The sequence below is a fragment of the Pelodiscus sinensis genome, unplaced genomic scaffold (assembly GCF_049634645.1).
Source record: "Pelodiscus sinensis isolate JC-2024 unplaced genomic scaffold, ASM4963464v1 ctg119, whole genome shotgun sequence".
Classification (NCBI taxonomy): domain Eukaryota; kingdom Metazoa; phylum Chordata; order Testudines; family Trionychidae; genus Pelodiscus; species Pelodiscus sinensis.
In genome coordinates, this window is record NW_027466012.1 from 77030 (window position 1) to 102193 (window position 25164).

General features: G+C 65.6%; 1 protein-coding gene across 4 annotated transcripts in view; it reads left to right on the forward strand.

Moving 5' to 3' along the window:
- The window catches only part of LOC142825942 (microtubule-actin cross-linking factor 1, isoforms 6/7-like), a 186953-nt gene that overhangs the window by 47677 nt on the left and 114112 nt on the right, over positions 1-25164 (forward strand). For all 4 annotated transcript variants that reach the window (XM_075918189.1, XM_075918188.1, XM_075918187.1 and 1 more), the window contains 3 exons: positions 16753-16872; positions 19080-19193; positions 19331-19549. In XM_075918189.1, the coding sequence (XP_075774304.1) occupies positions 16753-16872; positions 19080-19193; positions 19331-19549 (453 nt within the window). The remainder of the gene's footprint in view (positions 1-16752; positions 16873-19079; positions 19194-19330; positions 19550-25164) is intronic.

The window sequence follows — 25164 nt, forward strand, 5'->3', positions numbered from 1 at the left end:
CTCCTGCCCTAAACGGCCACTTTCCTGTGCCTAGTGCGGAGATCGTGGACGAGGTCCACGATGTCCGCACTAGCCCAGGAAGGTGCCCGCCTCTTGCGGTCCAGGGCAAACTCCCGGGAGCTGCCAGCCTGGTCCCGGGAAGAGGGGGTGGGCTGGGGGGCATCGGGTGGGTGGCTCTGTGCCGTGCCAGGTGCAGGGTCTGCTAGCTGGGTGCTGGCAGGCTTGCACCTGGCACAGGCACCGTAGCCAGCCCGTGCCCCTTTAAGGGGTCCGGGGCCGGGAGGGGGGCATAGAGTTTCCCTGGTGTTGGCCAGAGTGGCCACCAGGGAAACCTGGGGAGGGCTAGCCTCCCACTAGTTCGAACTAAAGGGCTACACAGCCCTTAGTTCGAACTAGCTAGTTCGAACTAGGCGTTAGTCCTCGTAAAATGAGGTTTACCTAGTTCGAACTAAGCGCTCCGCTAGTTCGATTCAAATTCGAACTAGCGGAGCGCTAGTGTAGCACCTATTAAAGTTAGTTCGAACTAACGTCCGTTAGTTCGAACTAACTTTGTAGTGTAGACATACCCGGAGGGGGGAGAACTGTGACGTAGTGGGGGTACTTGCTGGGCTGTGGTGACTTCTGCTGTCTGGAGCAAGACCCAGCAGGGAAAACCTTATTATGCAAAGGTGTCGCCAAACCTGTTGAACCAGACACCTCCCATGGAGAGGAACAAAGGAAGGTGGAATGCTGCCCTGGCTTGGGGGCAGGGCTGGAAGAGTGGGTGTTAGTTGCTGTCTAGGAGCATGGAGGAGACAGCCTAGGGGAAGGGGCTGGAGTTTAGGGGCCCAGTCTCCCCCCATCTCAAGGGGGCCTGAGGCGTCCTAGCCCAGCTCTGTGACCAGATTACATCTGTGCTGTGCTGTATCCTGGAGAGGCAATAAACTTCCTCTATTCTACCGGCTGGTGCAGTCTGTTTGTGCCATTTCGGGGTGCAGGAGACGGGGGACCCCAACGCGCCGTCACACTGAGTATTTTAATTTGGGACATACATTTAAGTTGGGCCTCTATTATGGTGTCTTTGAAAAGTTTCCATGCAGCCTGTCACTTTTGTCACTCTACCTTTTAATTTCCGTTTAACTAACTTCCTCATTTTTTGAAGCTTCAGGGGGTAGCTGAGTTAGTCTGTACAGGAAAAAACAATGGTCTGGCAGCACTTTATAGACTAACAAAACATGGAGATGGAATCATGGGCTTTTGTGGGCACAGCCCCAGTCTTCAGCTGACCAGAGTTTTGAAGTTAGGGTGTGCAGACCCACATTTTTTCCTAACGTTTGTGTCGTTCCCCTTTCTGAAATGAAATGCCAGTGTCAGGGGTTTTCCCATCACAGGGATGTTACATTTTATTACATTATGGTCACTATTTCCAAGCAGTTCAGTTCTATTTACCTCTGCGCTCCACTCAGGACTAAATCGAGAATTGCCTCTCCCCTTGTGGGTTCCAGACCCAGCTGCTCCAAGAAGCAGTCATTTAGGGTATCAAGAAACGTTGTCTGTGCATCCTGTCCCGAGTGATGTGTGCCAGTCAGTATGGGGGGAGTCGAAATCCCCCACTGTTACTGAGCTTTTTAATGTGATAGCCTCTCTACTCTCCCTGAGCATTTCACAGTCAAACATGAACACTCAAATTGACTAATTTTCCCCTTTCCCCTTCTCCCCCCCCCTCATTCCACGAGGAGTAACGTAGTTGGAATTAGGATCTTTCATTCGAACTACCTGCTCCGTGCCGCGTGTAGCTGCTGGCACGGAGTTCTGACTAAGGGGGATTTAAAAATGGCGGCGCCTGAGAACATGCAAATGAAGCCTGGGATATTTAAATCCCGGGCTTCATTTGCAACTCCACTTGCCCTAATTACCCTGCCTAGCTCGAACTAACGAGCTAGTGTAGACGGACCCTATGGTGCTGTAGGACTATTCACTGTTTTTTATTTTTTTCCAGTTACAGACTAACTTGGCTGCCCCTCTGAAGCTTTTAAATCAACCCGGCCAGGGCTTGTCAAGCCGGGACTTAAACACCTCTAGGGATGGAGACTCCACCCCCTCCCCAGGGAACCCCTCCCAGCGCTTCCCCACCCGCCTAGGGAAATCGCTTTTCCTAATATCCAACCTAGACCTCCCCCCCACCACTTGAGACCACTGCTCCTCGTTCTGCCACCCATCACCACTGAGAACAGCCTCTCTCCAGCCTCTTTGGAACCTCCCTTCAGGGAGTTGCAGGCTGCTCTCAAATCCCCCCTCACTCTTCCCTTCTGCAGACTAAACAGACCCAAGTCCCTCAGCCTCTCCTCATAGGTCATGTGCTCCAGCCCCCTAATCATTTTGGTTGCCCTCCGCTGGACCCTCTCCAATGCGTCCACATCCTTTGTGTAGTGGGGGGCCCAGAACTGGACACAGTACTCCAGATGTGGCCTCACCAGAGCCCAATAAAGGGGAATGATGACATCTCTGGATCTGCTGGCAATGCTCCTCTTAATGCATCCTAATATGCCATTAGCCTTCTTGGCTACAAGGGTGCCCTGGTGACTCATCTCCAGCTTCTCATCCACTGGAACCCCCAGGTCCTTTCTGCAGAACTGCTACTTAGCCAGTCGGTCCTCAGCCTGTACCAATGCTTAGAATGCTTCCATCCCAAGCAGGGCCGAATTAAGTGGGGGGGGAGGGGGCTACCCAGGCAGCTGCCCAGGGCGCCAGTCTATGGGGGGGCGCCTGATGGCAGCTGTAAGGGGCGCCGTGCGCCCGGCCACGCAGCGCCCCTTAGAGCTGCAATCAGGCGCTGTGTGCCCAGGCCAGGGGCCATGAGGCACCCCTTAGAGATGCAATCAGGCGCTGTGTGCCCGGGGCCAGGGGCCATGAGGCACCCCTTAGAGCTGCAATCAGGCGCTGTGTGCCCAGGCCAGGGGCCATGAGACACCCCTTAGAGCTGCAATCAGGCGCTGTGTGCCCGGGGCCAGGGGCCATGAGGCACCCCTTAGAGCTGCAATCAGGCGCTGTGTGCCCGGGCCAGGGGCCATGAGGCACCCCTTTGAGCTGCAATCAGGCGCTGTGTGCCCAGGCCAGGGGCCATGAGACACCCCTTAGAGCTGCAATCAGGCGCTGTGTGCCCAGGCCAGGGGCCATGAGGCACCCCTTAGAGCTGCAATCAGGCGCTGTGTGCCCGGGGCCAGGGGCCATGAGGCACCCCTTAGAGCTGCAATCAGGCGCTGTGTGCCCGGGGCCAGGGGCCATGAGGCACCCCTTAGAGCTGCAATCAGGCGCTGTGTGCCCGGGGCCAGGGGCCATGAGGCACCCCTTAGAGCTGCAATCAGGCGCTGTGTGCCCAGGCCAGGGGCCATGAGGCACCCCTTAGAGATGCAATCAGGCGCTGTGTGCCCGGGGCCAGGGGCCATGAGGCACCCCTTAGAGCTGCAATCAGGCGCTGTGTGCCCGGGCCAGGGGCCATGAGGCACCCCTTTGAGCTGCAATCAGGCGCTGTGTGCCCAGGCCAGGGGCCATGAGACACCCCTTAGAGCTGCAATCAGGCGCTGTGTGCCCGGGGCCAGGGGCCATGAGGCACCCCTTAGAGCTGCAATCAGGCGCTGTGTGCCCGGGCCAGGGGCCATGAGGCACCCCTTAGAGCTGCAATCAGGCGCTGTGTGCCCGGGGCCAGGGGCCATGAGGCACCCCTTAGAGCTGCAATCAGGCGCTGTGTGCCCGGGGCCAGGAGCCATGAGGCACCCCTTTGAGCTGCAATCAGGCGCTGTGTGCCCGGGGCCAGGAGCCATGAGGCACCCCTTAGAGCTGCAATCAGGCGCTGTGTGCCCGGGGCCAGGGGCCATGAGGCACCCCTTAGAGCTGCAATCAGGCGCTGTGTGCCCGGGGCCAGGGGCCATGAGGCACCCCTTAGAGCTGCAATCAGGCGCTGTGTGCCCGGGGCCAGGGGCCATGAGGCACCCCTTAGAGCTGCAATCAGGCGCTGTGTGCCCGGGCCAGGGGCCATGAGGCACCCCTTTGAGCTGCAATCAGGCGCTGTGTGCCCAGGCCAGAGGCCATGAGGCACCCCTTAGAGCTGCAATCAGGCGCTGTGTGCCCGGGGCCAGGGGCCATGAGGCACCCCTTAGAGCTGCAATCAGGCGCTGTGTGCCCGGGGCCAGGAGCCATGAGGCACCCCTTAGAGCTGCAATCAGGTGCTGTGTGCCCGGGCCAGGGGCCATGAGGCACCCCTTAGAGCTGCAATCAGGCGCTGTGTGCCCGGGGCCAGGGGCCATGAGGCACCCCTTAGAGCTGCAATCAGGCGCTGTGTGCCTGGGGCCAGGGGCCATGAGGCACCCCTTAGAGCTGCAATCAGGCGCTGTGTGCCCGGGCCAGGGGCCATGAGGCACCCCTTAGAGCTGCAATCAGGCGCTGTGTGCCCGGGGCCAGGGGCCATGAGGCACCCCTTAGAGCTGCAATCAGGCGCTGTGTGCCCGGGGCCAGGGGCCATGAGACACCCCTTAGAGCTGCAATCAGGCGCTGTGTGCCCGGGGCCAGGGGCCATGAGACACCCCTTAGAGCTGCAATCAGGCGCTGTGTGCCCAGGGCCAGGGGCCATGAGGCACCCCTTAGAGCTGCAATCAGGCGCTGTGTGCCCAGGCCAGGGGCCATGAGACACCCCTTAGAGCTGCAATCAGGCGCTGTGTGCCCAGGCCAGGGGCCATGAGGCACCCCTTAGAGCTGCAATCAGGCGCTGTGTGCCCGGGGCCAGGGGCCATGAGGCACCCCTTAGAGCTGCAATCAGGCGCTGTGTGCCCGGGGCCAGGGGCCATGAGGCACCCCTTAGAGCTGCAATCAGGCGCTGTGTGCCCGGGGCCAGGGGCCATGAGGCACCCCTTAGAGCTGCAATCAGGCGCTGTGTGCCCGGGCCAGGGGCCATGAGGCACCCCTTAGAGCTGCAATCAGGCGCTGTGTGCCCGGGCCAGGGGCCATGAGGCACCCCTTAGAGCTGCAATCAGGCGCTGTGTGCCCGGGCCAGGGGCCATGAGGCACCCCTTAGAGCTGCAATCAGGCGCTGTGTGCCCGGGGCCAGGGGCCATGAGGCACCCCTTAGAGCTGCAATCAGGCGCTGTGTGCCCGGGGCCAGGGGCCATGAGGCACCCCTTAGAGCTGCAATCAGGCGCTGTGTGCCCAGGCCAGGGGCCATGAGACACCCCTTAGAGCTGCAATCAGGCGCTGTGTGCCCAGGCCAGGGGCCATGAGGCACCCCTTAGAGCTGCAATCAGGCGCTGTGTGCCCGGGCCAGGGGCCATGAGGCACCCCTTAGAGCTGCAATCAGGCGCTGTGTGCCCGGGCCAGGGGCCATGAGACACCCCTTAGAGCTGCAATCAGGCGCTGTGTGCCCGGGGCCAGGGGCCATGAGGCACCCCTTAGAGCTGCAATCAGGCGCTGTGTGCCCGGGCCAGGGGCCATGAGACACCCCTTAGAGCTGCAATCAGGCGCTGTGTGCCCGGGGCCAGGGGCCATGAGGCACCCCTTAGAGCTGCAATCAGGCGCTGTGTGCCCGGGCCAGGGGCCATGAGACACCCCTTAGAGCTGCAATCAGGCGCTGTGTGCCCGGGGCCAGGGGCCATGAGGCACCCCTTAGAGCTGCAATCAGGCGCTGTGTGCCCGGGGCCAGGGGCCATGAGGCACCCCTTAGAGCTGCAATCAGGCGCTGTGTGCCCAGGGCCAGGGGCCATGAGGCACCCCTTAGAGCTGCAATCAGGCGCTGTGTGCCCGGGCCAGGGGCCATGAGACACCCCTTAGAGCTGCAATCAGGCGCTGTGTGCCCGGGCCAGGGGCCATGAGGCACCCCTTAGAGCTGCAATCAGGCGCTGTGTGCCCGGGGCCACGGGCCATGAGGCACCCCTTAGAGCTGCAATCAGGCGCTGTGTGCCCGGGCCAGGGGCCATGAGGCACCCCTTAGAGCTGCAATCAGGCGCTGTGTGCCCGGTGCCAGGGGCCATGAGGCACCCCTTAGAGCTGCAATCAGGTGCTGTGTGCCCGGGCCAGGGGCCATGAGGCACCCCTTAGAGCTGCAATCAGGCGCTGTGTGCCCGGGGCCAGGGGCCATGAGGCACCCCTTAGAGCTGCAATCAGGCGCTGTGTGCCCGGGGCCAGGGGCCATGAGGCACCCCTTAGAGCTGCAATCAGGCGCTGTGTGCCCAGGCCAGGGGCCATGAGACACCCCTTAGAGCTGCAATCAGGCGCTGTGTGCCCAGGCCAGGGGCCATGAGGCACCCCTTAGAGCTGCAATCAGGCGCTGTGTGCCCGGGGCCAGGGGCCATGAGGCACCCCTTAGAGCTGCAATCAGGCGCTGTGTGCCCGGGGCCAGGGGCCATGAGGCACCCCTTAGAGCTGCAATCAGGCGCTGTGTGCCCGGGGCCAGGGGCCATGAGGCACCCCTTAGAGCTGCAATCAGGCGCTGTGTGCCCAGGCCAGGGGCCATGAGGCACCCCTTAGAGCTGCAATCAGGCGCTGTGTGCCCGGGGCCAGGGGCCATGAGACACCCCTTAGAGCTGCAATCAGGCGCTGTGTGCCCGGGGCCAGGGGCCATGAGGCACCCCTTAGAGCTGCAATCAGGCGCTGTGTGCCCGGTGCCAGGGGCCATGAGGCACCCCTTAGAGCTGCAATCAGGCGCTGTGTGCCCGGGCCAGGGGCCATGAGGCACCCCTTAGAGCTGCAATCAGGCGCTGTGTGCCCGGTGCCAGGGGCCATGAGGCACCCCTTAGAGCTGCAATCAGGCGCTGTGTGCCCGGGGCCAGGGGCCATGAGGCACCCCTTAGAGCTGCAATCAGGCGCTGTGTGCCCGGGGCCAGGGGCCATGAGGCACCCCTTAGAGCTGCAATCAGGCGCTGTGTGCCCGGGCCAGGGGCCATGAGGCACCCCTTAGAGCTGCAATCAGGCGCTGTGTGCCCGGGGCCAGGGGCCATGAGGCACCCCTTAGAGCTGCAATCAGGCGCTGTGTGCCCGGGGCCAGGGGCCATGAGGCACCCCTTAGAGCTGCAATCAGGCGCTGTGTGCCCGGGCCAGGGGCCATGAGGCACCCCTTAGAGCTGCAATCAGGCGCTGTGTGCCCGGGCCAGGGGCCATGAGACACCCCTTAGAGCTGCAATCAGGCGCTGTGTGCCCGGGCCAGGGGCCATGAGACACCCCTTAGAGCTGCAATCAGGCGCTGTGTGCCCAGGCCAGGGGCCATGAGACACCCCTTAGAGCTGCAATCAGGCGCTGTGTGCCCAGGCCAGGGGCCATGAGGCACCCCTTAGAGCTGCAATCAGGCGCTGTGTGCCCGGGGCCAGAGGCCATGAGGCACCCCTTAGAGCTGCAATCAGGCGCTGTGTGCCCGGGGCCAGGGGCCATGAGGCACCCCTTAGAGCTGCAATCAGGCGCTGTGTGCCCGGGGCCAGGGGCCATGAGGCACCCCTTAGAGCTGCAATCAGGCGCTGTGTGCCCGGGGCCAGGGGCCATGAGACACCCCTTAGAGCTGCAATCAGGCGCTGTGTGCCCAGGGCCAGGGGCCATGAGGCACCCCTTAGAGCTGCAATCAGGCGCTGTGTGCCCGGGCCAGGGGCCATGAGGCACCCCTTAGAGCTGCAATCAGGCGCTGTGTGCCCGGGCCAGGGGCCATGAGGCACCCCTTAGAGCTGCAATCAGGCGCTGTGTGCCCGGGGCCAGGGGCCATGAGACACCCCTTAGAGCTGCAATCAGGCGCTGTGTGCCCGGGGCCAGGGGCCATGAGGCACCCCTTAGAGCTGCAATCAGGCGCTGTGTGCCCGGGGCCAGGGGCCATGAGACACCCCTTAGAGCTGCAATCAGGCGCTGTGTGCCCGGGGCCAGGGGCCATGAGGCACCCCTTAGAGCTGCAATCAGGCGCTGTGTGCCCGGGGCCAGGGGCCATGAGGCACCCCTTAGAGCTGCAATCAGGCGCTGTGTGCCCGGGGCCAGGGGCCATGAGGCACCCCTTAGAGCTGCAATCAGGCGCTGTGTGCCCGGGGCCAGGGGCCATGAGGCACCCCTTAGAGCTGCAATCAGGCGCTGTGTGCCCGGGCCAGGGGCCATGAGGCACCCCTTAGAGCTGCAATCAGGCGCTGTGTGCCCGGGCCAGGGGCCATGAGGCACCCCTTAGAGCTGCAATCAGGCGCTGTGTGCCCGGGGCCAGGGGCCATGAGGCACCCCTTAGAGCTGCAATCAGGCGCTGTGTGCCCGGGCCAGGGGCCATGAGACACCCCTTAGAGATGCAATCAGGCGCTGTGTGCCCGGGGCCAGGGGCCATGAGGCACCCCTTAGAGCTGCAATCAGGCGCTGTGTGCCCGGGCCAGGGGCCATGAGGCACCCCTTAGAGCTGCAATCAGGCGCTGTGTGCCCAGGGCCAGGGGCCATGAGGCACCCCTTAGAGCTGCAATCAGGCGCTGTGTGCCCGGGGCCAGGGGCCATGAGGCACCCCTTAGAGCTGCAATCAGGCGCTGTGTGCCCGGGCCAGGGGCCATGAGGCACCCCTTAGAGCTGCAATCAGGCGCTGTGTGCCCGGGCCAGGGGCCATGAGGCACCCCTTAGAGCTGCAATCAGGCGCTGTGTGCCCGGGGCCAGGGGCCATGAGGCACCCCTTAGAGCTGCAATCAGGCGCTGTGTGCCTGGAGCCAGGGGCCATGAGGCACCCCTTAGAGCTGCAATCAGGCGCTGTGTGCCCGGGCCAGGGGCCATGAGGCACCCCTTAGAGCTGCAATCAGGCGCTGTGTGCCCGGTGCCAGGGGCCATGAGGCACCCCTTAGAGCTGCAATCAGGCGCTGTGTGCCCGGGCCAGGGGCCATGAGGCACCCCTTAGAGCTGCAATCAGGCGCTGTGTGCCCGGGCCAGGGGCCATGAGGCACCCCTTAGAGCTGCAATCAGGCGCTGTGTGCCCGAGCCAGGGGCCATGAGGCACCCCTTAGAGCTGCAATCAGGCGCTGTGTGCCCGGGGCCAGGGGCCATGAGGCACCCCTTAGAGCTGCAATCAGGCGCTGTGTGCCCGGGGCCAGGGGCCATGAGACACCCCTTAGAGCTGCAATCAGGCGCTGTGTGCCCGGGGCCAGGGGCCATGAGGCACCCCTTAGAGCTGCAATCAGGCGCTGTGTGCCCGGGCCAGGGGCCATGAGGCACCCCTTAGAGCTGCAATCAGGCGCTGTGTGCCCGGAGCCAGGGGCCATGAGGCACTGTGACGGCGCGTTGGGGGTTCCCCGTCTCCTGCACCCCGAAATGGCACAAACAGACTGCACCAGCCAGTGGAATTGAGGGTGGTTTATTGCTCCTCCAGCACAGCGCAGCACAGATGTAATCTGGTTACAGGAACTGGGGCTAAGAGGCCTCAGTGCCCCCCCTTGAGATAGGGGAGTCCCAGACCCCTCCCCAGCTCCTTATCCTCTGCCTTCCAGACCGGAACTCACAAACCCTCTCCCAGCCCTGCCCCCCAGCCAGGGCAGCATTCCACCTTCCTTTTGTTCCTCTCCATGGGGGGTGTCTGGCCACTGGTTCAACAAGTTTGGCATTACCTTGGCCTAGTGAGGTTTTCCCTGCTGGGCCGTGCTCCAGACAGCAGGGGTCACCACAGCCCAGCAAGTACCCCCACTACGTCACAGTTCTCCCCCCTCCGAGAGCGAACTGAGCAGGGTCACTCCGCTCGTGACCTGGGGAAGTTCGGGCCCCCCCACGGGACAGCGCGTCGGCGATGATGTTGGCCTCCCCTTGCCGTGGATCACTTCCATGTCGTAGTCCTGCAGGAGCAGGCTCCACCGCAGCAGCTTGGCGTTCGTCCCTTTCATCTGGTGTAGCCAGGCCAGGGGGCAGTGGTCGGTGAACACCGTGAAACGCCGACCAAACAGGTACGGCTGCAGCTTTTGCAGGGCCCACACCATGGCCAGGCATTCCCTCTCTACGGTCGCGTAGCTCCGCTCCCGGGGCAGCAGCTTCCTGCTCAGGTACACGATGGGGTGACGTTCCCCTTTCTCGTCCGCCTGCATCAGCACCGCCCCCAGCCCAGTGTCCGAGGCGTCCGTAAACACGATAAAGGGCTTGTCGAAGTCTGGGTTTACCAACACTGGGGCCTTGACCAGGGCTCCCTTCAGTGCACAGAGAGCCCTCTGGCACTGCTCCGTCCAGACCACCCTGTCGGGCCTCCCCTTCCTGCACAGCTCTGTGATCGGGGCAGCGATGGAGCTGAAGTTGGGCACAAACCTCCGGTAGTACCCCGCCATCCCAATGAAAGCCTGGACCTGCTTCTTGGTCTGGGGCACAGGCCAGTCCCGGATGGCCTCCACTTTGGCCGGCTCTGGCTTCAAGCAGCCGCTCCCCACCTTATGGCCCAGGTAGGACACTTCGGCCATTCCAACCTTGCACTTCCCAGCCTTTACGGTCAGCCCGGCCTCCCTCAGCCGATCCAGTACCTGGCTGACCTGGGCCACGTGGTCCTCCCAGGACTGGCTGAAGACGCAGATGTCATCGATGTACGCTAGGGCACAGTTCTCCATTCCCCGCAGCAGCTGGTCCACCAGGCGCTGGAAGGTGGCCGGCGCCCCTTTGAGGCCAAAGGGTAGGACCAGGAACTCATAGAGCCCCAGTGGCGTGATGAAAGCCGATTTCAGTCTGGCCTCCTGGTCTAGCGGCACCTGCCAGTAGCCCTTGGTTAGGTCCAGGGTGGTGAGATAGCGAGCTCCCCCCAGCTTGTCCAGGAGCTCGTCGGGCCTTGGCATCGGGTAGGCGTCGGACACCGTGATGGCGTTGAGCTTCCGGTAGTCCACGCAGAACCGGATTGACCCGTCCTTCTTGGGAACCAGCACCACGGGAGAGGCCCAGGGGCTGGAGGATGGCTGGATCACCCCCAGGGCCAACATGTCCTGGACCTCTCTCTCCAGGTCCTGGGCTGTTTTCCCTGTGACCCTGAATGGGGAGCAGTGCACCGGGGGGTGAGTGCCCGTCTGCACCCGGTGGACAGCCAGGTTGGTGAGACCCGGCTTGTTGGAGAACAGCTGCTGGTGGGAGCGCAGCACCTCCCGGATCTCGGCCTGCTGGGCCGGGGTGAGCTGGTCCGAGAGGGAAATTGACTCCAGCGAAGAGTCCTCTCCGGTCCCAGGGAACAGGCCCACCAGGGGATCCTCCCCCTGCTCCTCCCAGGGCTTACACACGGCCAGCACCAAGTTCTCCCTGTCCCAGTACGGCTTCATCATGTTAACATGATACACCCGCTGGCCGCGCGTCCGGCCCGTCAGCTCCACCACGTAGTTCACCTCGTTCAGCTGCTTAACCACCTTGAAGGGGCCGTCCCAGGCGGCTTGCAGCTTGTTCTTCCGCACGGGGATCAGGACCATCACCTGGTCCCCGGTAGCGTAGGCGCGGGCCCGTGCATTGCGGTCGTACCAGACCTTCTGCTTCCTCTGGGCCCTGCTCAGGTTCTCTCTGGCCAGGCCCATGAGCTCGGCGAGTCTTTCCCGGAATGTCAGGACGTATTCCACGACCGGCTCACCCTCCGGGGAGACCTTCCCCTCCCACTCGTCTTTCAATAAGTCCAGGGGGCCCCTCACTCGCCTCCCATATAACAGCTCGAACGGCGAGAACCCCGTGGACTCCTGGGGCACTTCCCTGTACGCAAACAGCAGGTGGGGTAGGTACTTGTCCCAGTTCTGCGGGTGTTTGTGCATAAAGGTCCGTAGCATCTGCTTCAGAGTCCCATTGAACCGCTCCGCCAACCCGTTGGTCTGGGGGTGATACGCCGAGGCCCAGGTGTGTTGCACCCCACTCTTCTCCCACAAGCACCGGAGCAGGGCCGACATGAAGTTGGATCCCTGGTCCGTGAGAACCTCCTGGGGAAACCCCACCCTGCTGAAAATGGTCAGCAGTGCGTCTGCCACCGTGTCTGCCTCGATGGAGGGCAGGGCCACGGCCTCGGGGTAGCGGGTGGCGAAGTCCACCACCACCAGGATGTATTTCTTCCCTGTCCGGGTCGCTCTGTTGAAGGGCCCCACAATATCCATCGCCACCTTCTGGAAAGGCTCCTCTATGATGGGCAGGGGTCTCAATGCAGCTTTCTTCCTGTCTTGGGCCTTCCCCACTCGTTGGCAGGAGTCGCAGGACCGGCAGTACCGCTGGACAGCTGCAAACATCCCCGGCCAATAGAAGTTTTGGAGCAGCCTCAGCCGCGTGCGCCGGATCCCCTGGTGTCCCGAGAACGGGATGTCATGGGCCAGGTGTAGCAGCTTGCGGCGATACCTTTGGGGAACCACCAGCTGCCGCTGGAGCCCCCACTTGCCTACCGTCCCGGGGGAAAGCCATTCCCGGTACAGAAATCCCCTCTCCCACCGGAACTTCTCCTGGCAATCTCCTCCTAGGGGTTGAGCGGCACCCAGGTCAGCCCGGTCCCTCAGGGCCTGCAAGGAGGGATCCACTCGCACCTCCGCCTGGAATTCAGCGGCTGGGGCTGGGACAGGGCCGTGGTTCCCCCCACTGCCTAGGTCCAACTCTAGGTCTGCTGGGACGGGGCCCTGGGCCCCCTGTTGGGGAACCTCCTCGAGTTCCGGGCCGCAAGCCCCTCGCTTGCTCTGGCTACGGGTGGTGACCAGCGTCCTGTGGGGTCCGTCTGGCCACTCCTCTAGGTCATTGCCCATTAGCACGTCGGTGGGCAAGTGTGGGTGCACCCCCACTTCCTTGGGGCCCTCCTTGGCCTCCCATTTCAGATGCACCCTGGCTACGGGTACCTTAAAGGGGGTGCCGCCTATGCCCCTCAGTGTCAGCTGAGTGTCGGGTAGCATACGGTCTGGGGCCACTATGTCGGGCCGGGCCAGCGTCACCTCCGCCCCCGTGTCCCAGAAACCCGTCACCTTCCTGCCATCCACCTCCAGGGGTACGAGGCAGTCCCTCCGCAGGGGCCTCCCTGCCCCCACCCGGTGCATGGATAAATCTGTCTCCCGAGGGTCAGACCTCCCAGGGGAGGTGCACTGAGCATCCTTCCCCCCTCCCCGAGCGGAGGTTTGCCGGCCAGCCCCTGCCACTAGGGCAGCCGGCCCTTCCTTCCGCCCCAGCCAGTTAACCCTGGAACGTCCCAGGTCATGGGACCTGTTCTTGCGCCTGGTGCATTGAGCCCTCTTGTGGCCTCGTTGCCCACAGCGATGGCAAGTTAGGTTCTGTGGGCCCATTCGGGTCGGCTCTGCCCGGGCCCTGGCTGGTTTTCTGGGGTATCGATGACTGGTCCTGGTCCCTGGGGCTCGCCTCGGAGGTGTCTCTCTCCGTTGCTCCGCCGAGAACCGGTCTCTGCGCGATTCTCTTTCTCTCCGGGACTCCCGTTCACCCCCGGACCGGCTCTCCGTGAACTCATCCGCCAGTCTCCCGGCCTCCTGGGGGTTCTCTGGTCTCCGGTCCTTGAGCCACAGCCTCAGTTTGGGTGGGCACGCTTCATAGAACTGCTCCATCATGACCAGCTTGAGCAGCTCCTCTGCGGTCTGGGCTCCGACTCCAGACACCCACTTGCGGCAGTATTGCGCCAGGCGGGAGGCCAGGTCCACATAGGTCTCCCGTGGCCCTTTCTGTACCCCCCGGAACTTCTTCCTGTACATCTCGGGGGTCAGTCCGAACTTGTGCAGCAGGGCCTCCTTGACTCGGTTGTAATCCCCTGGCTGTAGGTCCTCCAGCTGACTGAGCACTCCGGCCGCCTCCTGGTTCAGTGCGGGGATGAGCTCCTGTAGCCAGTCAGCTGGGGGGACCCGTTGCAGCCCACAGGCCCTCTCAAAGGAGCTGAGGAACCCGTCTATGTCGCCCACATCCTTCAATTGGGCCACCGTGAGCCTCTCCAAGCGCCTGGCAGCCCCAGGACCCTGAGGCCCATCCACTCTTGGCGCAGCCGGGGCCCCGCAGGTTCTCCGCTCTGCCATGGCCAGCTCATGCTGCCGCTGCCTCTCTCGATCTTGGCGCTCCTTCTCTCGATCCTGGCGGTCCCTCTCTCGATCTTGGCGCTCCTTCTCTCGGTCCTGTACTTCCAATTCCTTCATCCGCAGCTGGATCTCCAGCCGCCGCAGCTCCGCTGGGCTGGCCCCTGCCCTAGATGGGCTACGGCTTGCAGGCCTCCCGGGAGACGCTGTCTCATCTCTCCGGTGGGTTCCAGCGCTCCTCCCCCTCTCTGAGCCTGACACATTCTCAGGGGGGGGTCTGGCTGCTTCCCCTGGGGACAAGATCCTGGCCCCGTGGCTGGTCATTCTCTTCCAGCTGGGTAATCAGCTGGGCCTTGGTTGCTTTCCGCACAGGCAAGCCCCTCTCTCTGCACAGTCCCACCAGCTCTGCCTTCAAGAGTCGGGCGTAGGCCATCTGCCCGCTGGGCCCCTCGGTGCAGACTCACCAGTCTAGTGCTGCAGCGCCCCACGATTCCAGGGAACCGCTTCGCTCTGCCTCAAGCATGCCTGGCTCCAGGGCTCTTGCTTCTACAGTGCCTTGTCGCTTGCTGCTGGGAGCTTCATCCACGGGGTGCAGTGCATCCCGCTCCTGACACCAGTGTGACGGCACGTTGGGGGTTCCCCGTCTCCTGCACCCCGAAATGGCACAAACAGACTGCACCAGCCAGTGGAATTGAGGGTGGTTTATTGCTCCCCCAGCATAGCGCAGCACAGATGTAATCTGGTTACAGGAACTGGGGCTAAGAGGCCTCAGTGCCCCCCCTTGAGATAGGGGAGTCCCAGACCCCTCCCCAGCTCCTTATCCTCTGCCTTCCAGACTGGAACTCACAAACCCTCTCCCAGCCCTGCCCCCCAGCCAGGGCAGCATTCCACCTTCCTTTTGTTCCTCTCCATGGGGGGTGTCTGGCCACTGGTTCAACAAGTTTGGCATTACCTTGGCCTAGTGAGGTTTTCCCTGCTGGGTCTTGCTCCAGACAGCAGGGGACACCACATCCCAGCAAGTACCCCCACTACGTCACAGGCACCCCTTAGAGCTGCAATCAGGCGCTGTGTGCCCGGGGCCAGGGGCCATGAGGCACCCCTTTGAGCTGCAATCAGGCGCTGTGTGCCCGGTGCCAGGGGCCATGAGGCACCCCTTAGAGCTGCAATCAGGCGCTGTGTGCCCGGGCCAGGGGCCATGAGGCACCCCTTAGAGCTGCAATCAGGCGCTGTGTGCCCGGGCCAGGGGCCATGAGGCACCCCTTAGAGCTGCAATCAGGCGCTGTGTGCCCGGGGCCAGGGGCCATGAGACACCCCTTAGAGCTGCAATCAGGCGCTGTGTGCCCGGGGCCAGGGGCCATGAGGCACCCCTTAGAGCTGCAATCAGGCGCTGTGTGCCCGGGCCAGGGGCCATGAGGCACCCCTTAGAGCTGCAATCAGGCGCTGTGTGCCCAGGCCAGGGGCCATGAGGCACCCCTTAGAGCTGCAATCAGGCGCTGTGTGCCCAGGCCAGGGGCCATGAGGCACCCCTTAGAGCTGCAATCAGGCGCTGTGTGCCCAGGCCAGGGGCCATGAGGCACCCCTTAGAGCTGCAATCGGTCACCACACACCCGATTGCAGCTGTAAGGTGCGCAGTGTGCTGGGGGGTGGGGCTGTGCATGCTCCGTGCGCCCGGGGGCGGATCCGTGCATGCGTCGTGCGCCTGCTGACCAGGGCGCAGGAATGGCTTGAGACAAATGCCAGGCAGAGACAATGAGGAAAAGGGCAGGAGGGGAGGTGTCAGAGGGAGGGGGGACAGGGTGATGCTGGGGGAGGAGAGGGGAAGGGCATTGGGGGCTTGAGGGGAAGGGGGAGGTGCTGGGAGAAGGCTTGAAAGAAGGGGTGGGCATGAGGAAGGCAGGGATGGAGCAAGATGTGTGAGGGCACAGAGGGGCATGAGGGGAATGGGGCAGAGAGTGGTGAGGGGGTGGGCATCAGGGAAAAAGAAGGCAAAAGGGGCAGGGGCAGTGAGGGAAGGGGGAGCACCAGGAGGGTGCAGGGCTAAGGGAAGGTGCAGGTGCCAGGGGATACTGGGGGTGAAGCAGAAGGGCAGACACCTGCAGGGGAGGGACCAGCACCGGAGGAGAGAGGCAGGGCAGGTGTGTAGAGGGAGGTGTTAGGAGAGGGGATGAGGAGGGTAGTTCACATGATCAGCGTGGGGCTACTGGAGGAGTGTGCACAGGGGGGAGAGAGGGGCTGGTGGAGGGGGGCAGGTCTCAGGAAGGCTGAGGAGGGTGAGGAGTTGGGGGGCAGCAGGCACCAGGGGAGATATGGAGCAAGGGGAGACATGGCAGCAGAAGGAAAAGGCCGTGGTTTATGAGATATTTATTAATAACAGTGGCGCATCCAAACAAGCCACATGAACTCAGTGCTGGTGCACAACACAAAATTCATTCTGCTCATGGGAGGAAACTCTTAGAGGGAACCTTTCCCCCAGCCCCTCCGCCCCTGAGTTAATGTCACACACGGTGGGTTAATGCAACTGCAGGATAGTTGCATGAGGGGGGTTTTGGGGGCCCACACTAATCCCTATTGGTAGGAGGATGGTGGGAAAAGTCCTTGGGGGGGGTCACATGACACCTTTTACTTCTGGTCATGTGTCCATCTTGCCCCGAGAGTGTTACCTCTAGAGGTGTGGCCAATGGGGGCTAGGGGCGTGGTTAACAGGGGTCATGCGCCCTCCTGGAGTCCGGCTTTCACCAGGCGAGGGGAGGGCTCAGCGCATGGGGCGGGGGGCTCTGGGCCCTGCTAGGCTCCCCTCCCCTGTCTCGAGCCTCTGACCTGTGCGGCTCTGTCTCAGCTCGAGCAGGTCCTGGCCGCCGAACATGCCCACCTGGCCAGTCTCAGCCAGCGCCTGGAGTCCCTCAGACAGGTCCAGCTGCAGGCCCAGACCATCTGCTCGCAGCTCTCTGCCCAGCAGGTAGGGACGCCAGCCCAGCCCCCGCCTGCCCCCGCCAAATGCTCAGGGATCCGCACGGCCCCAGGCATCCCCGGGCACACAGCAGGAGCCACGCACACGGCCACACATACACACACGGACGGGGCATGCCCATTGTGACACGCACACCCCAGCACTGACTCGCCTGGCCCACGCACTGAGCCACGTGGCCTGTGCCCCCCCCCACACGGACATGCCAAACGAGAACCCCCCCAGCACTGACTCGCCTGCTCCCACACACTGAGCCACGTGGCCTGTGCCCCCCACACACGGACATGCCAAATGAGACCCCCCCCCAGCACTGACTCGCCTGCTCCCACGCACTGAGCCACGTGGCCTGTGCCCCCCACACACGGACATGCCAAACGAGACCCCCCCCAGCACTGACTCGCCTGCTCCCACGCACTGAGCCACGTGGCCTGTGCCCCCACACACACAGACACGCCAAACGAGACCCCCCCCAGCACTGACTCGCCTGGTCCACGCACTGAGCCACGTGGCCTGAGCCCCCCACACACAGACATGCCAAGCGAGACCCCCCCCAGCACTGACTCGCCTGGCCCACGCACTGAGCAACGTGGCCTGTGCCCCCCACACACGGACATGCCAAACGAGACCCCCCCCAGCACTGACTCGCCTGCGCCCACGCACTGAGCCACGTGGCCTGTGCCCCCCACACACGGACATGCCAAACGAGACCCCCCCCAGCACTGACTCGCCTGCGCCCACGCACTGAGCCACGTGGCCTGTGCCCCCCACACACGGACATGCCAAACGAGACCCCCCCCAGCACTGACTCGCCTGGCCCACGCACTGAGCCACGTGGCCTGTGCCCCCACACACGGACATGCCAAACGAGACCCCACCAGCACAGACTCGCCTGCGCCCACGCACTGAGCCACGTGACCTGTGCCCCCCACACACACGGACACGCCAAACGAGACCCCCCCCCCAGCACTGACTCGCCTGCGCCCACGCACTGAGCCATGTGGCCTGTGCCCCCACACACGGACACGTCAAACGAGACCCCCCCCAGCACTGACTCGCCTGGCCCACGCACTGAGCCACGTGGCCTGTGCCCCCCACACACGGACATGCCAAATGAGACCCCCCCCAGCACTGACTCGCCTGGCCCACGCACTGAGCCACGTGGTCTGTGCCCCCCACACACGGACATGCCAAATTAGACCCCTCCCAGCACTGACTCACCTGCGCCCACGCACTGAGCCACGTGGCCTGTGCCCCCACACACGGACACGTCAAACGAGACCCCCCCCAGCACTGACTCGCCTGGCCCACGCACTGAGCCACGTGGCCTGTGACCCCCCCCACACGGACATGCCAAACGAGACCCCCCCCAGCACTGACTCGCCTTCGCCCAAGCACTGAGCCACGTGGCCTGTGCCCCCACACACGGACATGCCAAACGAGACCCCCCCCCAGCACTGACTCGCCTGCGCCCACGCACTGAGCCACGTGGCCTGTGCCCCCACACACGGACATGCCAAACGAGACCCCCCCCAGCACTGACTCGCCTGGCCCACGCACTGAGCCATGTGGCCCGTGCCCCCACACACGGACATGCCAAATGAGACCCCCCCCCCCAGCACTGACTCGCCTGGTCCACGCACTGAGCCACGTGGCCCGTGCCCCCACACACGGACATGCCAAATGAGACCCCCCCCAGCACTGACTCGCCTGCGCCCACGCACTGAGCCACGTGGCCTGTGCCCCCCACACACGGACACGCCAAATGAGACCCCCCCAGCACTGACTCGCCTGCGCCCATGCACTGACGATGCCCGCGTGCAGAGCTCCCTGGGTCTGGGAGGGCATGGATGCCCAGGAGCTGTGTCGCCCCAGTTTGGCCTGCCTGGCGGGAGGGGAATTGAGCAAGGTCCTGGTGGGTGAGGTGGCAGGAGGCCGGGGTCGAGGGCAGGCCGGGGTCACTGCATTGTCACAGAAGCTGAGCAGGGATCTGGGGCCCAGCCCAGCCGGGCTAAGGGGGCTGGACACTCTTGTGTACCCCCCAGAGGTGCATTTGGGGGTCCAGTGGGGGCGGCTGGCTTCCCCCTCCCTTGCAGAGCCCCTTCTGCTGCAGCCCTGCTCTGGCCTGCTGTGTTGGGCCTGGGGGCCCCCATGGGCCAGCGCGGGTGCATGGTTTGTGCTAACGCCCGTCTCCCTTTCAGCTCCTCTCAGCTGAGATCCTGCACCACCGTGGCTTGGCGGAGCGCCTGCTGGGGGTCTCGGAGGTGCTACTCCACGCCTCACCCCCGTCCCCGCCCGGCCAGGAGCTGCCGCAGGTGAGACGCTGGCCGCAGGGGCCCCTGCAGGGCTGCCCGACATGCTGCTGTCCCTGGCGGTTGCAGGGACAAGCTGCGCGCTGGTCCCCGGGCTGGGCAGAGCCTGGCCCTGTCCTGTGAGCTGTTTCTCTGCCCAGGCGGCAGCGCGGGCCCTGGAGGAGCGAGCAGAGCGGTTGTGCCTGGAGAGCGCAGCCTGCGGCCTGCAGCTGGAGCGCACCCAGGCCCTGCTCAGCCAGTTCGCACAGGCCCACAAGGAGCTCGCGCCCTGGCTGGAGGAGACCCGGCTGGTGGCTGCCCAGCTCTCCCCGGACGCCATCCGCTGGGAGGCCTTCCGGGAGCAGCAGGACGAGCTGCAGGTGAGCGGGGCTGGAGCCCGAGGACGGGGTGCGGGGCAGGGGTCCGATCCGGCCAGTGGCTCCAGCATGCAGAGCAAAGGGGCGGCCGGTCGCTGCCCTGCCCCGAGTGCCGGGCGGTGCCGCCCTGCTGGGAACTGCCCCGAAGGAGCTGGGCGCCCGGCAGGGCGGGCCAGGGCAAGCGTCCCAGGCTGGCTGGGGGTGAGGAGCCGGGCTCAGGGCTGCCCCGTGTGTGAGCCCCGGAGGTGGATCCGGGCTGATGTCTTACTGCAGAGGCTGGGCCAGGCAGGCGCCCAGGTTCGCAGGGTGACCAAGGAGACAGGTGTCAGGGGCATTGGAGGAGGAAAAGGCAAGAGGCTCTCAGCCTCCCTCCGGCTCGCTGGGGACTGCGGCTCAGCAAGGGACGGACTCCTGGGCAGGGGCGACCCGAGGCGGGACGTGCGATCAACGCAGTGACATCATCATCGGGCGCCCCGGCGTAACGGGATCGGTGCCCCCGCCTGCACGGCCATCAACGCAGTGACGTCATGATCGGGTGCCCCAGCAGAACGCGATCGGTGCCCCCGCCTGCACGGCCGATAACGCAGTGACGTCATGATCGGGTGCCCCGGCGGAACGCGATCGGTGCCCCCGCCTGCACGGCCATCAACGCAGTGACGTCATCATCGGGTGCCCCGGCGGAACGCGATCGGTGCCCCCGCCTGCACGGCCGTCAACGCAGTGACGTCATCATCGGGTGCCCCGGCGGAACGCGATCGGTGCCCCCGCCTGCACGGCCGTCAACGCAGTGACGTCATGATCGGGTGCCCCGGCGGAACGGGATCGGTGCCCCCGCCTGCACGGCCGTCAACGCAGTGACGTCATGATCGGGTGCCCCGGCGGAACGCGATCGGTGCCCCCGCCTGCACGGCCGTCAACGCAGTGACGTCATCATCGGGCGCCCCGACGGAACGCGATCGGTGCCCCCGCCTGCACGGCCATCAACGCAGTGACGTCATGATCGGGTGCCCCGGCGGAACGCGATCGGTGCCCCCGCCGGCACGGCCATCAACGCAGTGACGTCATGATCGGGTGCCCCGGCGGAACGCGATCGGTGCCCCCGCCTGCACGGCCGTCAACGCAGTGACGTCATCATCGGGCGCCCCGACGGAACGCGATCGGTGCCCCCGCCTGCACGGCCGTCAACGCAGTGACGTCATCATCGGGCACCCCGGCGGAACGGGATCGGCGCCCCCGCCTGCACGGCCGTCAACGCAGTGACGTCATCATCGGGCGCCCCGACGGAACGCGATCGGTGCCCCCGCCTGCACGGCCATCAACGCAGTGACGTCATCATCGGGCGCCCCGGCGGAACGCGATCGGTGCCCCCGCCTGCACGGCCATCAACGCAGTGACGTCATGATCGGGTGCCCCAGCAGAACGCGATCGGTGCCCCCGCCTGCACGGCCGACAACGGAGTGATGTCATCATCGGGTGCCCCGGCGGAACGGGATCGGCGCCCCCGCCTGCACGGCCGTCAACGCAAGTGACGTCATCATCGGGCGCCCCGGCGGAACGCGATCGGTGCCCCCGCCTGCACGGCCGTCAACGCAGTGACGTCATCATCGGGCGCCCCGACGGAACGCGATCGGTGCCCCCGCCTGCACGGCCGTCAACGCAGTGACGTCATCATCGGGCACCCCGGCGGAACGGGATCGGCGCCCCCGCCTGCACGGCCATCAACGCAGTGACGTCATCATCGGGCGCCCCGGCGGAACGGGATCGGTGCCCCCGCCTGCACGGCCGTCAACGCAGTGACGTCATCATCGGGCGCCCCGGCGGAACGCGATCGGTGCCCCCGCCTGCACGGCCGTCAACGCAGTGACGTCATCATCGGGCACCCCGGCGGAACGGGATCGGTGCCCCCGCCTGCACGGCCATCAACGCAGTGACGTCATCATCGGGCGCCCCGGCGGAACGCGATCGGTGCCCCCGCCGGCACGGCCATCAACGCAGTGACGTCATGATCGGGTGCCCCAGCAGAACGCGATCGGTGCCCCCGCCTGCACGGCCATCAACGCAGTGACATCATGATCGGGTGCCCCAGCAGAACGCGATCGGTGCCCCCGCCTGCACGGCCGATAACGGAGTGATGTCATCATCGGGCGCCCCGGCGGAACGTGATCGGTGCCCCCGCCTGCACGGCCGTCAACGCAGTGACGTCATCATCGGGCGCCCCGGCGGAACGCGATCGGTGCCCCCGCCTGCACGGCCGTCAACGCAGTGACGTCATCATCGGGCACCCCGGCGGAACGGGATCGGCGCCCCCGCCTGCACGGCCATCAACGCAGTGACGTCATCATCGGGCGCCCCGGCGGAACGCGATCGGTGCCCCCGCCGGCACGGCCATCAACGCAGTGACGTCATCATCGGGCGCCCCGGCGGAACGCGATCGGTGCCCCCGCCGGCACGGCCATCAACGCAGTGACGTCATCATCGGGCGCCCCGGCGGAACGCGATCGGTGCCCCCCGCCGGCACGGCCATCAACGCAGTGACGTCATCATCGGGCGTCCCGGCGGAACGCAATCGGTGCCCCCGCCTGCACGGCCATCAACGCAGTGACGTCATCATCGGGCGCCCCGGCGGAACGCGATCGGCGCCCCCGCCTGCACGGCCATCAACGCAGTGACGTCATCATCGGGCGCCCCGGCGGAACGGGATCGGTGCCCCCGCCGGCACGGCCTACAACACAGTGACGTCATCATCGGGCGCCCCGACGGAACGCGATCGGTGCCCCCGCCTGCACAGCTGTCAACAGTGACATCATCATCGGGCGCCCCGACGGAATGGGATCGGCGCCCCCGCCTGCACGGCCAACAACGGAGTGACGTCATCATCGGGCGCCCCGGGTGCCCCTGCCTGCATGGCCGGCAATGGAGTGATGTCATCAGTGGGCGCCGCGGCAGAACGGGATCGGCGCCCCCGCCTGCACGGCTGACAACGGAGTGATGTCATCATCGGGCCCCCCCAGCCGAATGCGATTTGTTCCCCCCGCCTGCACGGCTGCCAATGCAGTAACGTCATCATCGGGCGCCCCGTTGAAGGCGACTGCCGAGTCGGCCTGTAGTCACGGGTCGACCCTGCCAGGGAGGGAGGAGCTGTGGGGATCAGCTGGCTGAGGAGCAGGGAAGATGGGGGCTCTGCGCCCAGGGCAGTGATGGGCAGGGACCCCAGAACATGGGGCAATGGGGTGGGCAGAGGGCCCGGGGCCCAAGCTAAGAATGGCGCTCCCCTCATTCCCATGCTGCTCTGCCACCCTCGTACTGGTACCCCCGCACCCCTGTGCCCTTATACCGGGGGGTATTTACCCCTCCAGGGCCCTTGTACTGGGTATTTACCCCCTGCACTCCAGCCCTCACCCCCAAACCCATCCCAGTGCCTGCATCCCCAGCTAGAGCCGTCACCCCTCTGCATCCCAACCCCTTGGCTAGCCCAAAGCCTCTCACACTCTGAGCCCCTTAGAGCCACCCCCCCGCTCAGAGCCCCATCCTGCCCCCCAACCCCTGAGTCCTCACTCCCTCCTGCTTCCCCAGCCTGCAGAGGAGGGGTGGGGGAGGGGGAGGATGGAGTGAGTGGGGCAGAGCCTCAGAGAGGGGAGCAGGAGCTCAGGGCAGGTGGAGAGCAGGGTATTTGGTTTGTTGCAGAAAGCTGGCAGCCCTAGTTCTCTACCTCCTCCCCCCTCCACCGCAGAGTCTGTGGGGGCTCTGGCGGAGCACCGGCCCCTGATGGGTCTCCCGCCCCCCCGCAGTGTCTCTGGGGTCCCTGGCGGAGCACCGGCCCCTGATGGGTCTCCCGCCCCCCCGCAGTGTCTCTGGGGTCCCTGGCGGAGCACCGGCCCCTGATGGGTCTCCGGGCCCCCCGCAGTGTCTCTGGGGTCCCTGGCGGAGCACCGGCCCCTGATGGGTCTCCCGCCCCCCGCAGTGTCTCTGGGGTCCCTGGCAGAGCACCGGCCCCTGATGGGTCTCCTGGCCCCCCGCAGTGTCTCTGGGGTCCCTGGCAGAGCACCGGCCCCTGATGGGTCTCCCGCCCCCCCGCAGTGTCTCTGGGGTCCCTGGCGGAGCACCGGCCCCTGATGGGTCTCCCGCCCCCCCGCAGTGTCTCTGGGGTCCCTGGCAGAGCACCGGCCCCTGATGGGTCTCCGGGCCCCCCGCAGTGTCTCTGGGGTCCCTGGCAGAGCACCGGCCCCTGATGGGTCTCCCGCCCCCCCGCAGTGTCTCTGGGGTCCCTGGCGGAGCACCGGCCCCTGATGGGTCTCCCGCCCCCCCGCAGTGTCTCTGGGGTCCCTGGCGGAGCACCAGCCCCTGATGGGTCTCCCGCCCCCCCCCCCCCCCCGCAGTGTCTCTGGGGTCCCTGGCGGAGCACCGGCCCCTGATGGGTCTCCTGGCCCCCCCGCAGTGTCTCTGGGGTCCCTGGCGGAGCACCGGCCCCTGATGGGTCTCCCGCCCCCCCGCAGTGTCTCTGGGGTCCCTGGCGGAGCACCGGCCCCTGATGGGTCTCCCGCCCCCCCCGCAGTGTCTCTGGGGTCCCTGGCGGAGCACCGGACCCTGACAGGTCTCCTGCCCCCCCCCCCCCCGCCGCAGAGTCTCTGGGGTCCCTGGCAGAGCACCGGCCCCTGATGGGTCTCCCGCCCCCCCCCCCCCCCCCGCAGAGTCTCTGGGGTCCCTGGCAGAGCACCGGCCCCTGATGGGTCTCCTGGCCCCCCCGCAGTGTCTCTGGGGTCCCTGGCGGAGCACCGGCCCCTGATGGGTCTCCCGCCCCCCCGCAGTGTCTCTGGGGTCCCTGGCGGAGCACCGGCCCCTGATGGGTCTCCCGCCCCCCCGCAGTGTCTCTGGGGTCCCTGGCGGAGCACCGGACCCTGATGGGTCTCCCCCCCCCCCCGCAGTGTCTCTGGGGTCCCTGGCGGAGCACCGGCCCCTGATGGGTCTCCCGCCCCCCCGCAGTGTCTCTGGGGTCCCTGGCGGAGCACCGGACCCTGACAGGTCTCCTGCCCCCCCCCCCCCCGCCGCAGTGTCTCCGGGGTCCCTGGCGGAGCACCAGCCCCTGATGGGTCTCCCGCCCCCCCGCAGTGTCTCTGGGGTCCCTGGCGGAGCACCGGCCCCTGATGGGTCTCCCGCCCCCCCCCCCCGCAGTGTCTCTGGGGTCCCTGGCGGAGCACCGGACCCTGACAGGTCTCCTGGCCCCCCGCAGTGTCTCTGGGGTCCCTGGCGGAGCACCGGACCCTGACAGGTCTCCCGCCCCCCCGCAGTGTCTCTGGGGTCCCTGGCGGAGCACCGGCCCCTGACAGGTCTCCTGGCCCCCCGCAGTGTCTCTGGGGTCCCTGGCAGAGCACCGGCCCCTGATGGGTCTCCGGGCCCCCCGCAGTGTCTCTGGGGTCCCTGGCGGAGCACCGGACCCTGACAGGTCTCCCGCCCCCCCGCAGTGTCTCTGGGGTCCCTGGCGGAGCACCGGACCCTGACAGGTCTCCCGCCCCCCCGCAGTGTCTCTGGGGTCCCTGGCGGAGCACCGGACCCTGACAGGTCTCCTGCCCCCCCGCAGTGTCTCTGGGGTCCCTGGCGGAGCACCGGACCCTGACAGGTCT